The sequence below is a fragment of the Apiospora marii genome (genome assembly GCF_038362585.1).
Source record: "Apiospora marii strain CBS 49790 chromosome Unknown utg000005l_segment0_segment0, whole genome shotgun sequence".
NCBI lineage: Eukaryota > Fungi > Ascomycota > Sordariomycetes > Amphisphaeriales > Apiosporaceae > Apiospora > Apiospora marii.
This window is the reverse complement of record NW_027117377.1, coordinates 1,282,391-1,299,870: the sequence shown is the minus strand read 5'-3', so window position 1 is coordinate 1,299,870 and position 17,480 is coordinate 1,282,391. Positions and strand designations below refer to the sequence as shown.

The 17,480-nt window shown below is 55.8% G+C and overlaps 6 protein-coding genes across 6 annotated transcripts; 2 read left to right on the top strand and 4 right to left on the bottom strand.

The window, feature by feature from the left end:
- Nucleotides 1-15: 15 nt before the first annotated feature.
- PG985_008289 (uncharacterized protein) lies at nucleotides 16-2,156 on the top strand (the record flags this gene model as incomplete). Its single annotated transcript, XM_066828057.1, has 2 exons — nucleotides 16-74; nucleotides 146-2,156. 2 exons carry the CDS (start codon nucleotides 16-18, stop codon nucleotides 2,154-2,156), a joined length of 2,070 nt encoding a protein of 689 aa, XP_066682969.1.
- Nucleotides 2,157-2,521: 365 nt separating this feature from the next.
- PG985_008288 (uncharacterized protein) lies at nucleotides 2,522-2,860 on the bottom strand (the record flags this gene model as incomplete). The annotated part of the gene is made up of 2 exons (XM_066828056.1): nucleotides 2,522-2,738; nucleotides 2,814-2,860. 2 exons carry the CDS (start codon nucleotides 2,858-2,860, stop codon nucleotides 2,522-2,524), a joined length of 264 nt encoding a protein of 87 aa, XP_066682968.1.
- An 876-nt stretch (nucleotides 2,861-3,736) lies between these two features.
- Nucleotides 3,737-6,601, bottom strand: PG985_008287 (uncharacterized protein; the record flags this gene model as incomplete). Its single annotated transcript, XM_066828055.1, has 2 exons — nucleotides 3,737-4,549; nucleotides 4,718-6,601. The coding sequence occupies 2 exons, from the start codon at nucleotides 6,599-6,601 to the stop codon at nucleotides 3,737-3,739; spliced, it is 2,697 nt and encodes an 898-aa protein (XP_066682967.1).
- A 2,128-nt stretch (nucleotides 6,602-8,729) lies between these two features.
- PG985_008286 (3-oxo-5-alpha-steroid 4-dehydrogenase) lies at nucleotides 8,730-9,696 on the top strand (the record flags this gene model as incomplete). Its single annotated transcript, XM_066828054.1, has 2 exons — nucleotides 8,730-8,810; nucleotides 8,887-9,696. The coding sequence occupies 2 exons, from the start codon at nucleotides 8,730-8,732 to the stop codon at nucleotides 9,694-9,696; spliced, it is 891 nt and encodes a 296-aa protein (XP_066682966.1).
- A 4-nt stretch (nucleotides 9,697-9,700) lies between these two features.
- On the bottom strand, nucleotides 9,701-12,216 carry PG985_008285 (uncharacterized protein; the record flags this gene model as incomplete). Its single annotated transcript, XM_066828053.1, has 5 exons — nucleotides 9,701-9,876; nucleotides 10,231-10,995; nucleotides 11,071-11,700; nucleotides 11,814-11,903; nucleotides 11,958-12,216. 5 exons carry the CDS (start codon nucleotides 12,214-12,216, stop codon nucleotides 9,701-9,703), a joined length of 1,920 nt encoding a protein of 639 aa, XP_066682965.1.
- Nucleotides 12,217-14,897: 2,681 nt separating this feature from the next.
- PG985_008284 (uncharacterized protein) lies at nucleotides 14,898-17,360 on the bottom strand (the record flags this gene model as incomplete). The annotated part of the gene is made up of 1 exon (XM_066828052.1): nucleotides 14,898-17,360. The coding sequence occupies one exon, from the start codon at nucleotides 17,358-17,360 to the stop codon at nucleotides 14,898-14,900; it is 2,463 nt and encodes an 820-aa protein (XP_066682964.1).
- Nucleotides 17,361-17,480: the final 120 nt, after the last annotated feature.

The following is a 17,480-nucleotide window of genomic DNA, read 5'->3' as shown; positions in this document are numbered from 1 at the left end:
GCCGCGAAAAGCACTATGAGTTTACCTGATTACCCACCTCGGCGGAGCATAAAGCGGCTTCTCATCGCCAATAGGTATGCCTCTTTAGAACATTACTCGACGACATCTTGCTCGAGATGCTGTCAATGAGCTAAAACATCCCCAGAGGCGAAATCGCCACCCGCATCCTCCAGTCCGCCCGCGAAGCCCAGATCGAAACATTCGCCCTCGTGACCCCCAACGACAGGAGCCACGCCCGCCACGCCCGCCACTTGCTCGAGATCCCCTCGCCCAAGGCCTACCTGGACATCCCCCTTCTCGTGGATCTGACCCGGCAACATGGCATCGACGCCGTGCACCCGGGCTACGGCTTCCTCTCGGAATCCGCCGAGTTCAGCCGCCGCATGTGGCACGACGCCGGCGCCAGCGTCATTGGCCCCGGCTGGTCGACCCTGGAGCGCACGGGCGACAAGCTGGCCGCCAAAGCGCTGGCGAGGCAGTGCGGCGTCCCGACCTTGCCGGCGAGCGCCGAGCCGACGGGCCGCGTCGAGGATGTGCTGGCGTTCGCGCGGGGACAGGCCGGTGGGTTCCCCATCATGCTGAAGGCCGTCGACGGCGGAGGTGGGAAGGGCATCCGCTTAGTCCGCAACGAGGCAAACCTCGAGAGCGCGGCGACGCGCGCCATGGCCGAGAGCCCCTCGCGGCAGATCTTCGTCGAGCGGGCCGCCGTCGACGGGTTCCGGCATATCGAGGTGCAAATTGTCGGCGACGGGTCCGGGAGGGTAAGGCACCTCTGGGAGCGCGAGTGCAGCATCCAGCGGCGGTACCAGAAGGTGGTCGAGCTGGCGCCGAGCACTATCGGCGACCGGCGATTCGTGGCGGCCATCATCGACGCCGCGGTGCGTATGGCCGAGGCTGTTATGTACATGTCATTGGGCACGTTCGAGTTCCTGGCCAACCCGGACACGCGCGAGTTCTTCTTCCTCGAGGTCAATCCGCGTCTCCAGGTCGAACACACAGTCACGGAGTGTATTACGCACGTGGACCTGGTCAAGGCCCAGCTCGACATCGCGCAGGGCGTCGCCCTGGACGACGCCCTTCTTCATCCGGCGGGTGTCGCGCCGTCGGAAAACCAAATCGAGCCCCCACGTCTATCATCGGTACAGCTACGTCTCACAGCCGAGAACGTCCACAACGATTTCTCCCTCAGCATCGGCCGCATCCCCAGCTTCGCCTTGCCGACCGGCAACGGGATCCGCGTCGACACTCACCTTGTCCCTGGGAACCCCACCGTGATCGCCGCCGACTTCGACAGCCTGCTGGCCAAGATCATCGTCACGGGCGCCTCCTGGCACGACGTGGTGGCCAAGTGCCGGCGGGCGCTGGAGGATACCCGCGTCGAGGGGGTCAAGACCAACCTGGATATCCTGCGCGCCGTCGTCGCGAGCCCGGACTTCGCGAACGGGGCGTGCGACACTTCGTGGCTGGAGCGGGAGCTGCCGCGGCTCCTGGAAACGGGGGAGAGGATCTCGGATGAGCTGGATTCGGCAGATAGTGATATAGGCATTTGCGATGACCCTTCCAACTCGACGGCGGCGGCGGTGGCAGGGGGCGCCGGTTCCAGCGTCCTCCTGCGCAAAGGCGATGCGTGGGCCCTGAAGCTGGCCCCCAAAAATGACAACTCCAAGCAGACCTCAGAACCCCAAATCCACCACCTCAAGCTCACCCGCGTCCTCCGCAACGAATTCCCCACCCTCCTACGCGCTGAGGTCGAATACACCCATCCCCACACCACCAGCACCACCACGACGGGCCCCCAAACCTTCCTCCTCGAAGCCGCCAGCAGCACCGCCTCCGCCGGCTCCGTCCTAGCCGAGGCCAAGCACCGCCGCGGCGACCCCCGCGACCCCTCGCACATCGTTGCCCCGTTCCCGGGGAAGCTGGTCGAGGTCCTGGTCGACGCGGGGGATCTGGTCCAGCGGGGCCACGTCGTCTGCGTCGTGCAGCAGATGAAGATGGAGCTCGAGGTGCGGGCGGGGCGCGCGGGGAGGGTGCGCTGGGTCACCGAGGCCGAGGACGCGGAGGATATTGCGGAGGGGACGCTTGTTGCCGAGTTGGAGTTGGGGAAAGACGACGTCGGGGATGAGGGGGACGACGGGGCTAGGGCGAAGCTGTGACGGGGATGGGTGGGAGGTAGGTAGGTGGGAGGGAGCCCATTCCAGCTTGGTTACCCAGATGAATTGGGAACTGGGGTATTTCAAAAGCACAGGTGACTTCACATCATAGAGCGAATCCTAATGAATACCATTCCATCAAAGACCATATTTCGCATTCATTATCATCTGTCACCGCTGTCCGGTATCCAACCTCCCCATCCCCCAAATAATCATCAATCCCCTTATCCTACCCTACCCCTACCCCTTATCCTAACCCTTACCCTACCCCAAGAAACCCAGCAACCATCTTGGCGTTCCCGAGCCCCCAACTCCACCTTCATTCACCCCCTCCACAGCCCATTCCTCCACATAACATGGCCAGCACCCTACAGGGGATCGCACCCCGGACACCCCTTGCACTGCCCCTTGGGCACAATCTGCTGGAAGCACCCCTGGTAGCACAGCACGTTGGCGGTGCAGTACCCCGGCAGCCCCGACTGGTCGTACTGGTCGCGCGGGTCTGTCCCGACGATCTCACGGCCCTGCAGGAAGTCGCGGGCCGACAGCTGGGCGGCGGGCGTGATGGCGGGTTTGGCGAGCGTGCTGCGACGGTGGGGTCAGGGACGAGAGCGAGAATATCGTTTTGGCTCTGGGGGATATTTGGGTTCGTGAACTTACAGGCTCATTTGGGCCAGGAGGCCGGTGAGGAGGTAGGAGACCTGCATTGTGGTGGGAGACTGCGAAATGGGGTATTCTTTCGTGGGCAGTGAGTCTTGATTTTGGGGACTTGAGGTTTCAGTAACAAAACTAGACGAATGAAAGGGGCCAGTTGACTCCTTATACTCTTTTCCTAGAAGCCGACTGGCATGGGCTCGGTGTTACTCACGGCCATCGCTAGGGAGGGCGGCCGGGCTAGTTGTGAGTGTGTCTTAGGTCAGGAATTCAAGCAATCATACACGATTCTCCAATTCGCGCAAATAAATACACAGGTCAAGGAATGAAGCATCATAGTAGGTGTCTTAACTTAATGTTACAACAGGTCGCCTCCTGTTGAGAAGTGATTGGTTTCTCTAAGGGTGTATAAGAAGTCCCACGCCACGCATTTCAACCATTGATAGCAACGAACACTCTTCCAAGACCATTTCTATTACCGCCAATGCTGCTGCTGCTGCTGCTGCTAATGATAATGTTGCCCCGTATAAATACTCAAATACGCGATGCAGTTCCATCTACAGGCCCCGTCTTGTCTTATACCAAGTAATCCTTTCCCTGGTGGCCCCCTCTCCCTTGATAATGAAAATTGTCCGACCCAAACTCCACGCGAAACGCTGAAATCCATGGCGGATCAAGAAGTCCTTCATGGCCCCGACTTCGTAAGGGGCGATATGTACGTGTCCGTTCAGGATGAACACATGTTGGCCCTGATGATCGTTAAACATTGCTGCGAAGTTGTCATCATGCGCAATCGCTGCCCCCATCAACCCAAGCCGCTTCCGGCACCCATAATGCTGGTGTTCCCCTCGGTCCCGATTACCCAATTACTATGTAGAAAAATGCAACTTAATGTAGAGATGAAAAATGCATGGTGTCGTGTCACCGCTTTACATGACGGCGCAGTCCTTGTGTCGATCATCGGCGCTCTGTGCAGCCACCGGCGGCGGTCTGCCCCGGCCCGCATTGCTCCCGGCGAGGCTGACTCTGGACGGGCCCCCTGTGAGATTGCCTCTACGTCCTCGAGTGGAGCTACCCGGGCTACTCTCGGGGTGACTCGGGTGGCCAGCCGGTGGGACATACGGGGTAGCCTTGGAGGCTTGTTCGTAGCTCGGCGGCGCATCATCATCCTCCCCATCGGTAGGGCGATGAGTCCGGTTGTTAGCTGGCGGGACGAGCGGTCTAATTGGCTGCTGCTGCTGCGCCGGTCTACCATTCCGAGCGGGGCTGTTGAGGCTGTTGCTACTCGCCCGGACCGGAATGTTGAGTTGGCTAGTAGACCCGCCACGGGAGGAAGCCACGCTGTTACCGCCTCTGCCCCGGGGCCCTGTTCGGGCGTTTCCGCCTCGGCCTTGTTGCTCAATAAACTGCTCCGAAAGCTGTCTTTCGCGCAACCGAGCTGCTTGCTCATTGCGATGCCTCTCATCTTCTTCCTCTTGTAGCTGAAGTGCTAACGCCAGATCGCGATCTTCTTGCTCAATAGTCGGAGAAACCGGCACGTTGTCCGCGTCGGACGTGCTGCGGCGACCTCGGCTACCGCTGGTCGAAGCCCGAGCAGTTTCCTGATGCGGCTGCTGATGCTGGGGGCCGCCCACGAGCCGAAAGTCCCCGGAGAAGAACTCGGCCCGCTCGCCATTGACGTCGACAAGTGATTCCCAGACGACTTCGTCATGCGAATGATAGCCTGCATCTGTCACGAGTACCTATCGACTCTCGGTGTCAGCATTTACTCTTTTTGGAGTGAACAGGATGTCCCCAGAGGGAATAGTGGAAATTTCTGGAATAAGCAGTCATTCCATCCCTCGTGAGACACTGGACTAACGTGGAATAACCACTAGAACAGGAAGGAACAAACACCGAAAGTCGCTTACCAGGAGCTGTAACGTCTGCGGATGTCGATACAGTGTAGAGAAGTGATCGTTGCGGAAAAGAATCGAAAATGTACCTGGTCGTACGGATTTCGTTATCACGTCCAACCCCCACGGAGTCAGCTGGGTTGCCGAAGTAGCCAGGAAGGTTTTGATGTTCATGATGTCCTGGTACATCTGCTGTTCTTGTTCCGTGAGTCCTGCGCTCGACGGTGCGCTAAGCTTATCTTCGAGTTCTTCTTCGTGGAATAGCAGGCTTTGCACGTCGTCGTATGATGATGCCTGGCGATCAAAGGCTTCATACACGGGGTCGTCTTTGGCTGGAAGCCAGCCATGGATAAGAGGGATGGAAAATGTGGCGTACAGCTTCATATCGCGGGTATCCTCGAAGGTCCCTGGGATGAGATCGCCCCGTTCAGACGGATGCACATGGGTAAGGGACGTCCGTTTGTGAGCATTGATCAGCTCAGGGGTAGGAATGTATCGCGGGTTGACGTTCATGCCCGTCTGTAGACCCTTCAGGAAGGCATAGAGCTCGCTCACATCGGGCAGCGCTACGTCGGACTTGGTTCTCCTGGGAGACATCAGTTCATCGAAGACCGCCTCCAATAAAAGATTCAAGCTGATTTGCTCTCGCGATCGTAGTGTCTCCACCAAAACGGTGTTAGTCAAATCGGCCGGAGTTGTCAAGGTCAGGGCGTTCACGAGGGCGACCAATGGACAAGGGCCATTGGCGTTCTGAACGAGAATCGGGGATTTCCTTGGGTTTTGGCCCGCGGACACATCATGCCAATTTATGTTCTTGATCTGATATGTTTCGTTCTTGTTTGGTGCGCTGGGGGACTGAGTCCGTGGCGGTTGAGGCGGTGGGATATCCTCGGAAGTGCGTGGCGGCAAGGCGGGCGCAGGCACCTCAGTGGCATCAACTGTAGGTGTTGGTGGCTTTTGTGTTGGTTGTTCTGGTCTTGCTTGTTTGTTCTCTGGCTCTCGCTTTGGCTCTGACTCTGGCTCCGGCTCCGGCTCGTCAAAGTTCTCCCAGGTGCTCTGTCTAGAGAGACTGACTGGCTGTGGGTCATGATCTATCAAGTTCCAATCATCGCCGGATCTTGGTTGGTTTGGTCCCGCGTGGGCGGGCGCCTTGCCCTTGTCCAGCTGAGCAAGATCGTCCCAGACATGGGAATCTTGCGAAAACTCCTGCTCTTCAAGTGACTTGTGCGGCATATGCCCAAGCGTGGGCTTGGCCACTATATCGTCATCCCAAGCCGAAGACTCGCCTTCCGACGGTAATGACACAATAGCCGGAGAGTGCGCTCGGGTGTTCGGGGACGGCTGTTTGGAAGGGGCACCAGAGCCCCACACGTTGTTGCCGCTGTCTTGGTCAGGTATGGAGTTGACAGGAGGCGGCGCGAGCGATGTTTTAGGTTCTTCAACAGCCGGCTTCCAAGGATTTGTTGTGCCTTGTTCCGACTCGTTGAGCTGCAACTGAGAGAAGGCATTCGTCGGAGGGGCGGGCGGCGCATCGGTGGGTGCCGATTTGGCCGCGCTCTGTCCGGTGTTCGTAGATGACAGCGGCTTCCTCTTAAATGGATTTGTCTCTGATCGGCCGCCTGGCCGCAAGACTGTAGGCACGTGTTCTAGTCCGCCTTTTGACCCGGGCTGCGATGGAACACTCCCTTGCCCGTCGTCTTCGTTCCATGGGTTACCAGCATCGTTGCCAAACGGGTTCTGGGTTGCAGTACCAGGCCGTAAAGAGTCGGGGACAATACGAGGCGCTGACTGGGCGGCAGCAGAGGTTGTGTCTTGCGTTTGTCTTGCGTCGCCCCAAATGTTCTCTCCGTCGGTGTCGGAATCGGTCGCGGACCAGAGCTCCTGCCTCACACCTTGCATGTTGAAGGATGGAGCGGGCCTGTCGTTGTTCGGGGCATTCCCTGGGGTTTCGTTTTGTGTGACCATAATGGCGATTCAGAGACCAACTGCGCTTGTTGTTTTGGAGATAGCGAGTGCCTCAGGACTAGACCCAAAGGGCTCTATTCAATCACTGCAGTGAGTCCAAACGCGCAGACTTAGTACATGTAATTGCACTCCTAGTGGAATTGTGTTCATTAACTTGTTTGTTGCTCGTATTCGTGCGCGCAGGTCGAACCAGGGCCGCCGGGCAGGACTGAAGTCAGATAGGCCCCGGTCGAGGTGGCCGGGTGCGGGATGTTGCTGGATCTGTACCACCCTATTGACGATGCCCTCAATTGCAGTCGAGAGGTGAGTTAAAGCGCAACCGAATAGACGTGGTATAAGCTTCGTTTCCAAATGACCGTCGGGCCCGGTTTACATGGCCAGTATTCCTTCGCTCGAAATCGCCTGGGGGCAGTAGGCTCAGGCTTCCCAAGTCGGTCAGCCCTGCGGCATGTGAGGGAGTTGCGTAGGCTGCTGCTGGTCCAGGGCAGTTGATTCGCGGGGTGTGCGTTCCTTCGGGTTCAAGCTTGCGTCATCGGCTCTCCCAAAATAGGCCGGAAGCTCAAGCTCTGAACGAGAATATGTATAAATTAATGCGGAGTAAAGAGCCCGGGCGAGTCTCACGATCCGTCAGAATCAGTAGAAGAGGGGAAAGGTCGAGGTGGTTTGTCCGCCAAGAGGTATGCGCGAGAGATTAGTATGTAAGTAAGTGCGCATGTCAGTTACATCGAATGTAGGCGCCGCTGAAGCTCGCAGCTCCAGTTCCCAGTCAGTCCCGCACTGGAGTGGTTGGGAGGTACAGCGCGAGCGCGCTGCGACGGCCCAGTCATTCAAGCGCCAGGTACGACGTGTGGCGGTGCTTGTGATACTAGCTGCATCCGGGGCGAATCTGGTGGTAACAACAAATCGTTTCTAATCACGACCATGGCGGACTGTTTCCGTTGACCGCTGGCTGGTCCGTCTACAACAATTTGGCCATGCTTTTGTTACATGTTGTATTCGTTTTGTTTTTCCATATTGTATTCGCCATCTGACCGCACAATACTCAAGTGGTCCGACATGGTAAGAGCGGTGCGTCTTTCAGTATCAGTTTGCATCAGGTACAAAGCTTAACGGACAGTTGCCATTCAATACGTGTTATTGTCGGTTCGCGACTGACCGCGTATCCCTCTTTCCTAAGCCAACTAGGCAGCAGCATAAGAGGTACCTACTTCCAGTTTCTAAGAATCCAATATTAGCAACCTTGTGTCCAGTCAAGTTGGGGGCAGGATGTAGACATACGGTTCGGCCGGCACGATGACCCTGGCACAGTCGGTGGAGTTGCCTCTGGTGTGGCTTGCGTACCTCAGCCACGAATCTGTGCGTCAAGGTTGCCTCCGAACATGACATGACGTAGACTCGATCAATGTCTTGGAATGGCAGCTCTTACGTGCGTCAGAACGGAGCTGTCTATCCATTGGCGGAAATTTGGTGTTTGTATAATATACACTGCTTATCTGCTCCATTAACCCATTTTAAAGAATGTTTCTAGATTGGTTCCTTGCGATAGCGAACACGATGCCCCAGAAACAACGATATGATATCAGTCTCAACCATTCAAACTTTAGTTCCCGCCGCCGGGCAGAGCTTGGGCCCCCTTCGGCCTGCAGGTGGTCTTTTCCCCCGATTTGAGCAAAAGCATGCAAGGGAGCATCAGAAACGGAGCCCGCCTGGGTCATGGTTTTTGTTCGTCTGTGCCTGTCCCGCAGACGTTTTATCGCCCAAAACTGGTGGAATACGTACTACATACAAAAGAACACAAGCGTCATTGACGTCAAACTTGGTTGCTTGTCATCTTTGTCTTTGCCGTCTTGTGTTGTATTCTCCCAGAATCTGATCAAACTACCTGGGGGAAGAGATCTTGTCCGTTTGTTTTCCCTTTACCGTATGTTCCTGGTCTTCGCGATTTGCCGCCTGTAAACCATAACCCCACGTAGTCCTTCCAAATTCGACCCGACGTGACCCGGTATTTCCTGCCTCACTCAACCTCCACTCTCGGGCATTTACAGATCGACACCATACAGCAATGGCAATTGTCGAGAACTGGCTCCCCGCGAGCCGCGAGAACTATGAGCTTATCCTGGGCATTTGGAAGTGGTTCCCCGTGGTGCGTACCCGTAGTAGCGGCGATGACCTCACATACAATTGGTTTCAATGATTGCTAACGTGACGACAACAAAAAGGCCTACTCGGTCCAATGGATGGTCTCGTGGTACGGCATGGGCAAGACCTCGGTCCAGAGCCCGCTCAACATCCCCGGCCGCATCGCCTGGATGACGATGGAGGTCCCCGGCTTCATGACGCTCCTCTACATCATGAAGACGCTGCCGGCACAGCACGGCATCGACGACCTGCCGTGGCAGAACAAGACCCTCGCGGGCCTCTTCGTGTTGCACTACATCTACCGCGCGGTCCTATTCCCCATCCTGCAGCCTAGCATGTCGCCAATCCACGTCGTCGTCTGGTCCATGGCCATCGTCTTCCAACTCTTCAACGCAACCTGCCTAGGCAGCTGGCTCGCCGCCTACGGCCCCACCACCGAAGCCGAATGGAACTCGTACACCCAGTTCAACGGCGTCGGCGGCTCGTCGGTGCTGCAGTTCGCCGTCGGCCTCGTCATCTTCTACATCGGCCTGACGTCCAACTACTTCTGCGACGAGGAGCTGCGCGAGATCCGGCGCGCCGAGCAGCGGCGCCAGGAGCGGCTGGCACGCGAGCAGGGCCGCCCCGTCGGCAGTATCGAGAAGCACTACTCGGTGCCCAACAGCGGCCTGTTCCGCTACATGCTCTACCCGCACTACTTTTCCGAGTGGATCGAGTGGCTCGGCTTCTGGGTCGCGGCCGGGTTCGGTTGCGCGCCCGCCCGCTGCTTCCTCGTCAACGAGGTCTTTGCCATGCTGCCCCGCGCCGTCTCGGGCAAGAAGTGGTACATGGAGAAGTTCGGCGAGGACAAGATCAAGGGGAAGTACGCCATCATTCCCGGTGTTTGGTAAACACCTAAGACGCGAAAGGGGTTACGAGGATCGTCCGTACAAGGGTATGGGTAATATTGAAAGGCTGGGCTGCAGTGTACAGTTGTCGCGCAGCTCTTGGGTGTGCGTACAGAGCTGGGGGCGTCGTGGGAGAAACGGGTGCGCGGTCGCTCTGGAAGCTGCTGTGCAGATCATCGGTTGCTATGAGTGTGTTATCATTATGCCAAAAGTACGCTCTTGAGCGAAGAGCGGCAGCAATCGTTCTACGAGCTGATCAGACTTTGACGACGTCACTTGTCAATTCATGGCCGAAGGCATGGAACTCTGGCTTGCATACAATTATCATGTTGGGTCGAACTTAGGAGCGTCTCTATTAATAGCCTGATGTTTATATGTCCGGAAGATTGCGATACCGCAGATATCGTCAGCGCTCGCTCCCACAGCAGATATATGAATGACGAATGTATTTAAAAGAAGTCTATGTTTCAGGCACGATAAGAGTTAACACAATCCAACCAAGACAAACCGGCGTTCGCGATCATTACCAATTCATACCCATGATGGGGTCGTCATTGCCCCGACGCATCCGGCTCCTCTTCTTCTGCTGGGTAGTCGTGGACCTGGTCCTGAGCCCCGACCTCGACCGCGCCCCCCTAATCCTCCTCCTCCTCGGCTGCGGAAACCCAAACGGGCCAGACCACCCGGGCGTCGCCATCATCCCGCCGCCACTATAGCCCGGGTCCACGCCGAAACCAGAAGAGCCGCCGTCGTGGTGGGACCAGACGGAGCCATCATCGTCGCTGTCGTCGCTGGAATGCCAGTGGTGATCGCAATAGTTGTGCCGCGCATCGACCGGCGCGCGCAAGCAGCCCCGCTCGCGACAGCAGTGCTGGTCGCAATACCCATTATCCTGCGTGGCGCGGCTGGCGCAGTCGGGCTCGCGGCAGACGTGGGTGGCGCAGAACCCCCCGGCGGAGACGGCCTGGGCGCTGCAGCCCTTCTTGTCGCGGCACCGGTGCGTGTCGCACCAGGGGTCGTACATGTTGAGGGTCGCGGCCATGAGGTTGGAGCCACCGGGAGCCAGGGTCGCGGCGCGGAGCTGCGCCAGCATCGCCGACGAGAGCGTCGAGGCATGGGCCCGGAGCGTACCGCAGTCGGGCTCACTGCACTTGTGCCGCGTGCAGTAGTTGAAGGTGCCGATGCGCGCGTACCCGCAGTCCGTCTGGGCGAGGCAGGCGTGGTCGGCGCAGTGGTACCTGTGGCCGTTGTCCCGGGCTCGCGGTTTGAGGCATCCAGTGTATTCGCAAATACCGTAGTGATCTGAAGTGTTTGGTGCGGGTTAGTAGAGCTGATTTTACGACCATAGGTTTCAAGTCCAAGGTATCATAAACCTACGGTCTTCGCAGAGCTGACGGCGCACTCCCCTGTCAATCAGTATCTTGTTGTCGCACCCTTTCCTCTCGCACCGCACATGATCGATACAGAACCCCATCTTATTCGGATCCCCCTGGTTCTTGCAATTATCGTAATAGTCCCGGCAGATGTGCCTAGTGCACCACTCGCTGCGGTCGACCCGCTCCTCCAGGCACGGCGTCGCCGTCTCCTTGCACTCGTGATCCTCGCAGTAGCGGCCGACGGCGTTCAGCAGCATCTTGGCGCAGCCGCTGCGCCGGCAGCGGTGGCTGCCGCAGACCTTGATACCCGCGGCCCGCGGCTCGTCGCAGTTGTGGCCGAACTCGCAGTAGTGGTTGCTGCAGTGCTTCCGGTACTCGGCGTTGCTGACCCGGTGCACCATGCTGCTGCAGTCAGCGTGCCGGCAGGGGCGGTGCACCGGGCAGTACATGTGCTGGCCCTTGGTGTCGCCGACCTCGGGGGCGGCTGACACGTTAGCCATGCAGTTGGCGTCCTTACAGGTGTGTGTGGTGCAGTATGCGCTCTGCCGGGTGCCTGTGGCTCCGATGCGGGCTTCGGCACAGTCGGGCTGTTGGCAAGTGTGATCCTTGCAGTATGTGAATGTCTTCCGGCCTTGGGGAGGCAAGATCTCATTGTTGCAAGCCGCCCAGCTACAGCCATCTATGGACTCCTCTCAGCTTCTGTCTTCCAAAATATGATGACGAACACAGGTGACGAATACTCACGAAGTTCGCAAAACTTGGCATCCCTGTTCAGGGGGTTGCTCCGATCCGCCGAACATTGGGTTCCATACGGCGCAGCCTGACAGACGAGGTCTATTACTTTTCAGTATGCGCACTTCAACCAAATACATGTGGCAAAGCGCTTACGATACTTGCAATATAGCTTGTTGCTCTTCTTCGAATGGCGACAGGAAATGCCGTTAGCCTCCCGCCACGGGCAAGCATGCGCAGCGCAATACGGCGACACATCGAGGTTCGCAGAAGATCCTCGTACGTAACTCCACTCGGATCGCTCCTTGCACTTCTTCTTCGCGCAGCGTTTCTTTCTGTGGGCGTGGTGGTGGTCTGTATGGCCGTTGAGGGTTTTGTCGAAGCGGTTGCGAAGAGTGAGCCTAGGAAGAAACATCGTCCTTTCTTGAGTAGCCGCCGCGGCGTAAGAGCTAGCTGGCGATGGGATAATCGTCGATGTATACTCAAAAAGTAGTGGGCAATAGCAGTAATACGCGTTTATTCAAGTAGATAGCTGAGATCCGTGGGAATGGCAGGAGTGGCGAACCGCGTTAGCTAACGTGAACTGCCAAAGAGGTGATGCATTGAACAACGAAGCCAGCTTCCCACTTGGCGTGGAGCAATAATGCGAGAAATGGAATAGCATGATGTCGCAAATCAGATTCTTCCAACAAAAGCGCCAGGATGGGGAAATCAAGTATTATGTGGTAGGATATTGTCAAACACTACCATATGCCCGGTATGGGTGAGGCTGAAGGAGATGCCTGGATCTCTTGCCCGTCCATTGGCTGCAAACCGGGTGGTCATTAGCTAAAGTTGATCAACGAACAGAGAGTGAGGCTTCCATTGACTCAGAGTCGAACTCATGCTACCGGAGCAACTTTCTTGCTTTCGCTTTTTGGCTGTTGGTTTGGCCATTTGATTTCATGGTTGCGATTCCTGTGCTGGTGTTATGTGGGGCGGCGTCGGTACACAGATCGAACTCCGTCATGACAGTTGTCATCCATTCTTGTTTGCCAAAAGTCGTCGATGGGCAACTTCTGCTTTCCAGCAGTTTACCAACAATACCTCCTTGAAACCGTTATCGGGCTCGTGCATAAGCGACGTTAGAACAGGGCTAATATGTGCCTCCTCGTCTAGTATGAGTAAAGATGTCTTGGAGTCTGGGCAGGTTGACATCGTCTGCCCAAGTAACACAGCCACACGCGAATTATCAGACGTAATCTCAAGAATAATTTCAGTCTTTCGTAGATGATTTAACAGTTGTGGTCATGCTCAAATAAAGGCTAGGTTGGTATCTGATGTACACAGGACTCGGTATCCTTGGTCCGTAAGTCGTAGTGCCAACATACTATCGCCACTACCAACACTGTTTAGTGCTAGAGGGTTCATCATCTATTCTTCCGTCTAAGGCAAATCAGTGGATGGGTATCAAAAGATCTAAATTGATGATGAGATCGGCAGAGTCTCTTTAACAACGCGGAAATCAAAAGTAAAACATACTTGCTGTGACCACAACGTGGCGTATTGTGGCTAGCCTCTTCGCTCCTATGACTATGTCAGTTTCAAGGGACGGAGTCAACTATTTCTACACTAATTGTTACCGAACTCCTTCAATACGCCACTGTTACCCCGTTTGTCTACCATGCTTCCATCCACGTGGGTACGCAATTGCATGTAGGTAACCGGATGGATATCTTGTTCTGTGAGTATTATGAGAGTCGTGCCACGGACGCTGCGAAAGGCTTCGGACAATTGCCGCTGTATGCCGTAGGTAAGTAGATGTAGAAGTTCTAGATACTAGAATGACGAATTTGGTGACGATGCCATAACTTAGATATCTAGCGTAGCTGGAAACTGTAGGTGGCTTTCCCGGCTGTACAACACAGATGGGGGTTGGCGTCGAGGAGGGGCAGCTGCCAAGATACTGTCATTGGCAGGGCCAGAGCAGCCGGCCGCAAAGCGGCAAGAACAGGGTGATCGACAGGAGGAAGGGATTCCGGCGTCAAGGCGGAAGATAGAAAGATAATGCACGTGGGCTTGGGGACAAAAGGGTGATGAAGTCGACGAGGGATAGCTGGCAAGGGTTCAATATCGACAGGGAAAGGGGGGGGGGGCAGGTGTTGGCGTACAGGCCCGTACTGTACTCCTCGCAAGTACATGCGATTCACTGGTTGAACAGAGGCGCGAAGCGCCGGATTGCTGCTTGTCTCCCCCTAACATCTGATAACAGTATACATGATAAGAATGCACAACTCGTATTAAGTATCGTCGCCATCAAAGCTTTACCCTGCCAGCGTTGTAAGTCGCTGGCGCATGTCATGCCACCCTTATGTCGGTCAATTAAGCCATCGAAAGTGGTCTTACCCCATCACCTTTAATAATGTGCGCTACAGCTCAATCGACTCATCCTGCGGATCCAGGAATGCTGCATGCCTTGACTTCAACAATTGATTTTTTAATCTACTCCGTACCTATACACCATGGGCATATGTCTTGTAGGTACCTAAATCAGTACCTGGAAGTTAAGCTTGCAAACAGCCCCTCCAGGTACTGTCCAGCATTTCGCTTACCTGTTCTGCGCCAGTTCGGTCGGCTAGCGCAGTAGCTATCAGCTAATAAACCCTGCTGGATTTCTATCTGGAGGTGAACCACCAATCTCGTACTCTTCTGTAACAGCAACACCCATGCATTCATTGATTGGCCAATATCTCGTACGTTTCATGTTATTAGCCACTCCAGTAGGATAATCTGCAGTCAGCAATACCTACGTGCTTGATGTTTTATCGGCGTCGCTGTTTCCGAAATGAAGCGGGCTTCAAAGTCACGAAACGATAGTTCTCCGGGGTCGTTGACTTGGCAAATCAGAGTCATGATCACAGCACTCTTGACGTTGGTGTTGTAGGAGATCGCAGTAAGACGGATACCAGGGAACAGAAAGATGGTGATCAGCAAAGTTGATTCAGTAACCTCATGGTCAATCTACCTCAAGGTCATTACACGAATGGTGTCTATCTAGTTGTACAACAGTCTCTGCTTTCATGATGGCAGAATAGAATAAAGCAAGATTCCTCCGATTCACCATTGGGAGTTCTCACCACCGCCACCCCACAGTTCGCTGTCGTCAGCAGCGCCATTGTTAGTGTTGGCATCGCCGAACTCGGGGCTGGTCCAGGCATCGCCACCGGTGGTCCAGGCATCGCCAGAGGTAGAAGCTTCTTCCTTGGGCTTTGCATCCAAATTGTCGACCTTGGCCACACGGTTGTTGTCAATGAAGTACTTCAAGAACTTGACGAAGGTCCGATTCTTGACGGTCATATACTCGCCATTGTCGCCTCGGACCTCGTTGCCTTTGTTCAGCTCACGATCAGGCTCATCCTGGGAAACAGTCTTGATATCACCAACCACAAAGAGGGCTGCAACATGTCTGGTAATAGAGACGCAGATTCTCTGGATGTTGGCGACGAACAGTGGACCCGTCATCTCATCGACGGTGCAAACCAGGAAAACAACGGAATTCTCCTGTCCTAGGGGAGAGTCGGTGGTGTTGACGGCAATGCTGCGGATGGACTCATTGTCATGGGCCTTGAGGGCTTTCTCCAAACGCTCCAAATTGGCACGGTAGGGAGTGATAATAGCCACCTGGTCCGCATCAACAAGACGAGACGACACCATTTTGGCAATGGTATTGATCGCGACGGCGTTCTGGGCATCATTGTACCTGGATATGCTGGCCTCATCGATGAGACACTCAGAGTACTTGCAATGCAGGAACAGGGGAAGAACCTTGCCAGGGGGGGATGTGAGACTGTACTGTTCTCCCATCCAGCTTTCGATCTTGCGGGCGAGGGGCTGGTTCTCGAGTTTCGCAGAGTCGGCATAGGTGAAATCCTTGACATGCGGGTAGATGATTTCACGGGCAAGATCGAAACCGCCTTCGACGATGCGCATCTGACGATTGAGCTGGAAGAAAGGATGGCCGGTCATCTTCATATGCTCCAAGATAGAGACACGGGTATCCGCGGCGAAGCGGTTGTTCTTCTGATCCATCACGGGAGGGCAAATCTGCTTCTCATCGCCGCCCATGGCACAAGGGCGGGCCGTCGTACCCCACACCATGTAGGCATCAGCCTGGTGCATTGCTCCAGCTTCATCGAGAATGACCGCATCGGCGTCTGAGTGTAGCTTCTTGTAGGCCTTGTCACAGCAGGGAAAGGGGGTGGTGCACAGAAAGTCCGCCATTCCAATGACCTCCTGCAGGAGGCCACGCAGCAGAGCGCTAGCGTTGATGGTCTTGGGTTTTCCCTTCTCCTGCTTGGGGGCGGTGGATGTATCAGGGCTTGCCACCGGCTCAGGGACCTCAGGGATCTTGGAGATCTCGTTCCACTTGATCTCACCCTTGAGGAACCGACGCAGGCCGTCCATCTTCGGGTCTTCTTGGAATCGCTCTCGGAGAGCGAAAAGCTCAGGCTTGTCAAGGGGATCAAGGTCGTGTTTACCGGCTTGCACTACCTTCAAGAGCCACTCACAAGGCGATAGATGAACGTTGAACGTGGCTTGCTGCCACATGTTGGGGTTCGGGGCAGTCAGAGATGCGTCTCCTGCCATGCTGATGAAGGAGGACATCTCGGTGTTCATTAGGTGGCCGTGAATGACGAGAGGGATTCGAGTATCGCCTCCAATATCCTTGGCAAGTGAAACACCGACCTTGGCGATACGCGCGGCCATATTGCCAACAGCGACGTGGGAGGGTGCACTGCAATACAAGAACTTGATGTCAGGATGCGCACGATACAAGTGGGCCGTCAATGCAAGCATCTCAGTCTTGCCGGATCCTGCAAACCCGGAGATGGTAGCAATGCCAAGGACGATGAGGTCAAGGTACTGGCGGAACCGATCCGCTGTATCGGGAGACTGCATCCTAGCCATGATGGCATCAACCCAAGCCTTGTCGCCATCGTTGACGAAGTCAATACGAGGAGGGGAGAGCATCAGGTCGGGCTTGGCCTGGTCTTCATCGCCTTCGACTGGCACCTGCGGGGGATCGAGCAGGGTCTGGAAGCCACGGCCAATGATAATGTCTCGCAAGAAGCTGTTGAGCAACTTGTTCTTGTACTCAACTTGGGGGTCAGCAGCAGGCTGAGGAGCAGCAGGCTGAGGAGCAGCAGGCTGAGGAGCAGCAGGCTGAGGAGCAGCGGCTTCAGCAGCAGCGGCAGGAGGTTCGACACCATCAGCGACATCTTGGTCGTATCGGAACTTGTCCAACTGCTTGGCCAGGATGGTCTTGATAGCCTCACCGTCAGCAGCGTGGATTCGCATCAGCTCCATCGATTCAGCCAAGAAATCTGTCAGGGACATCCCATTCTTCAGGGTGTCGAAGGGCTTGGCGCTGGTATCAGGAGCATCGTCTTCACTGCCACCGTCTTCAGAATCGCTCGGCTCGGGCTCATCAGCGATGTGGCCGCGTTTCTTGCCAGGCTTGTTGGAAGTGCTGTCTTCGTGGCGATATGCGACATTGAAGCCTTCGGATGGCTGGGGCATTCCAAATTCATCGGGACCCAATTGTTGGCGGTATCGATCCATGTCCCAATTATGCCTACGAGATTTTATGTCAGTTAAAGTGTAAATGGTGATTGAACCGGAGTTTGCTTACGTATTACC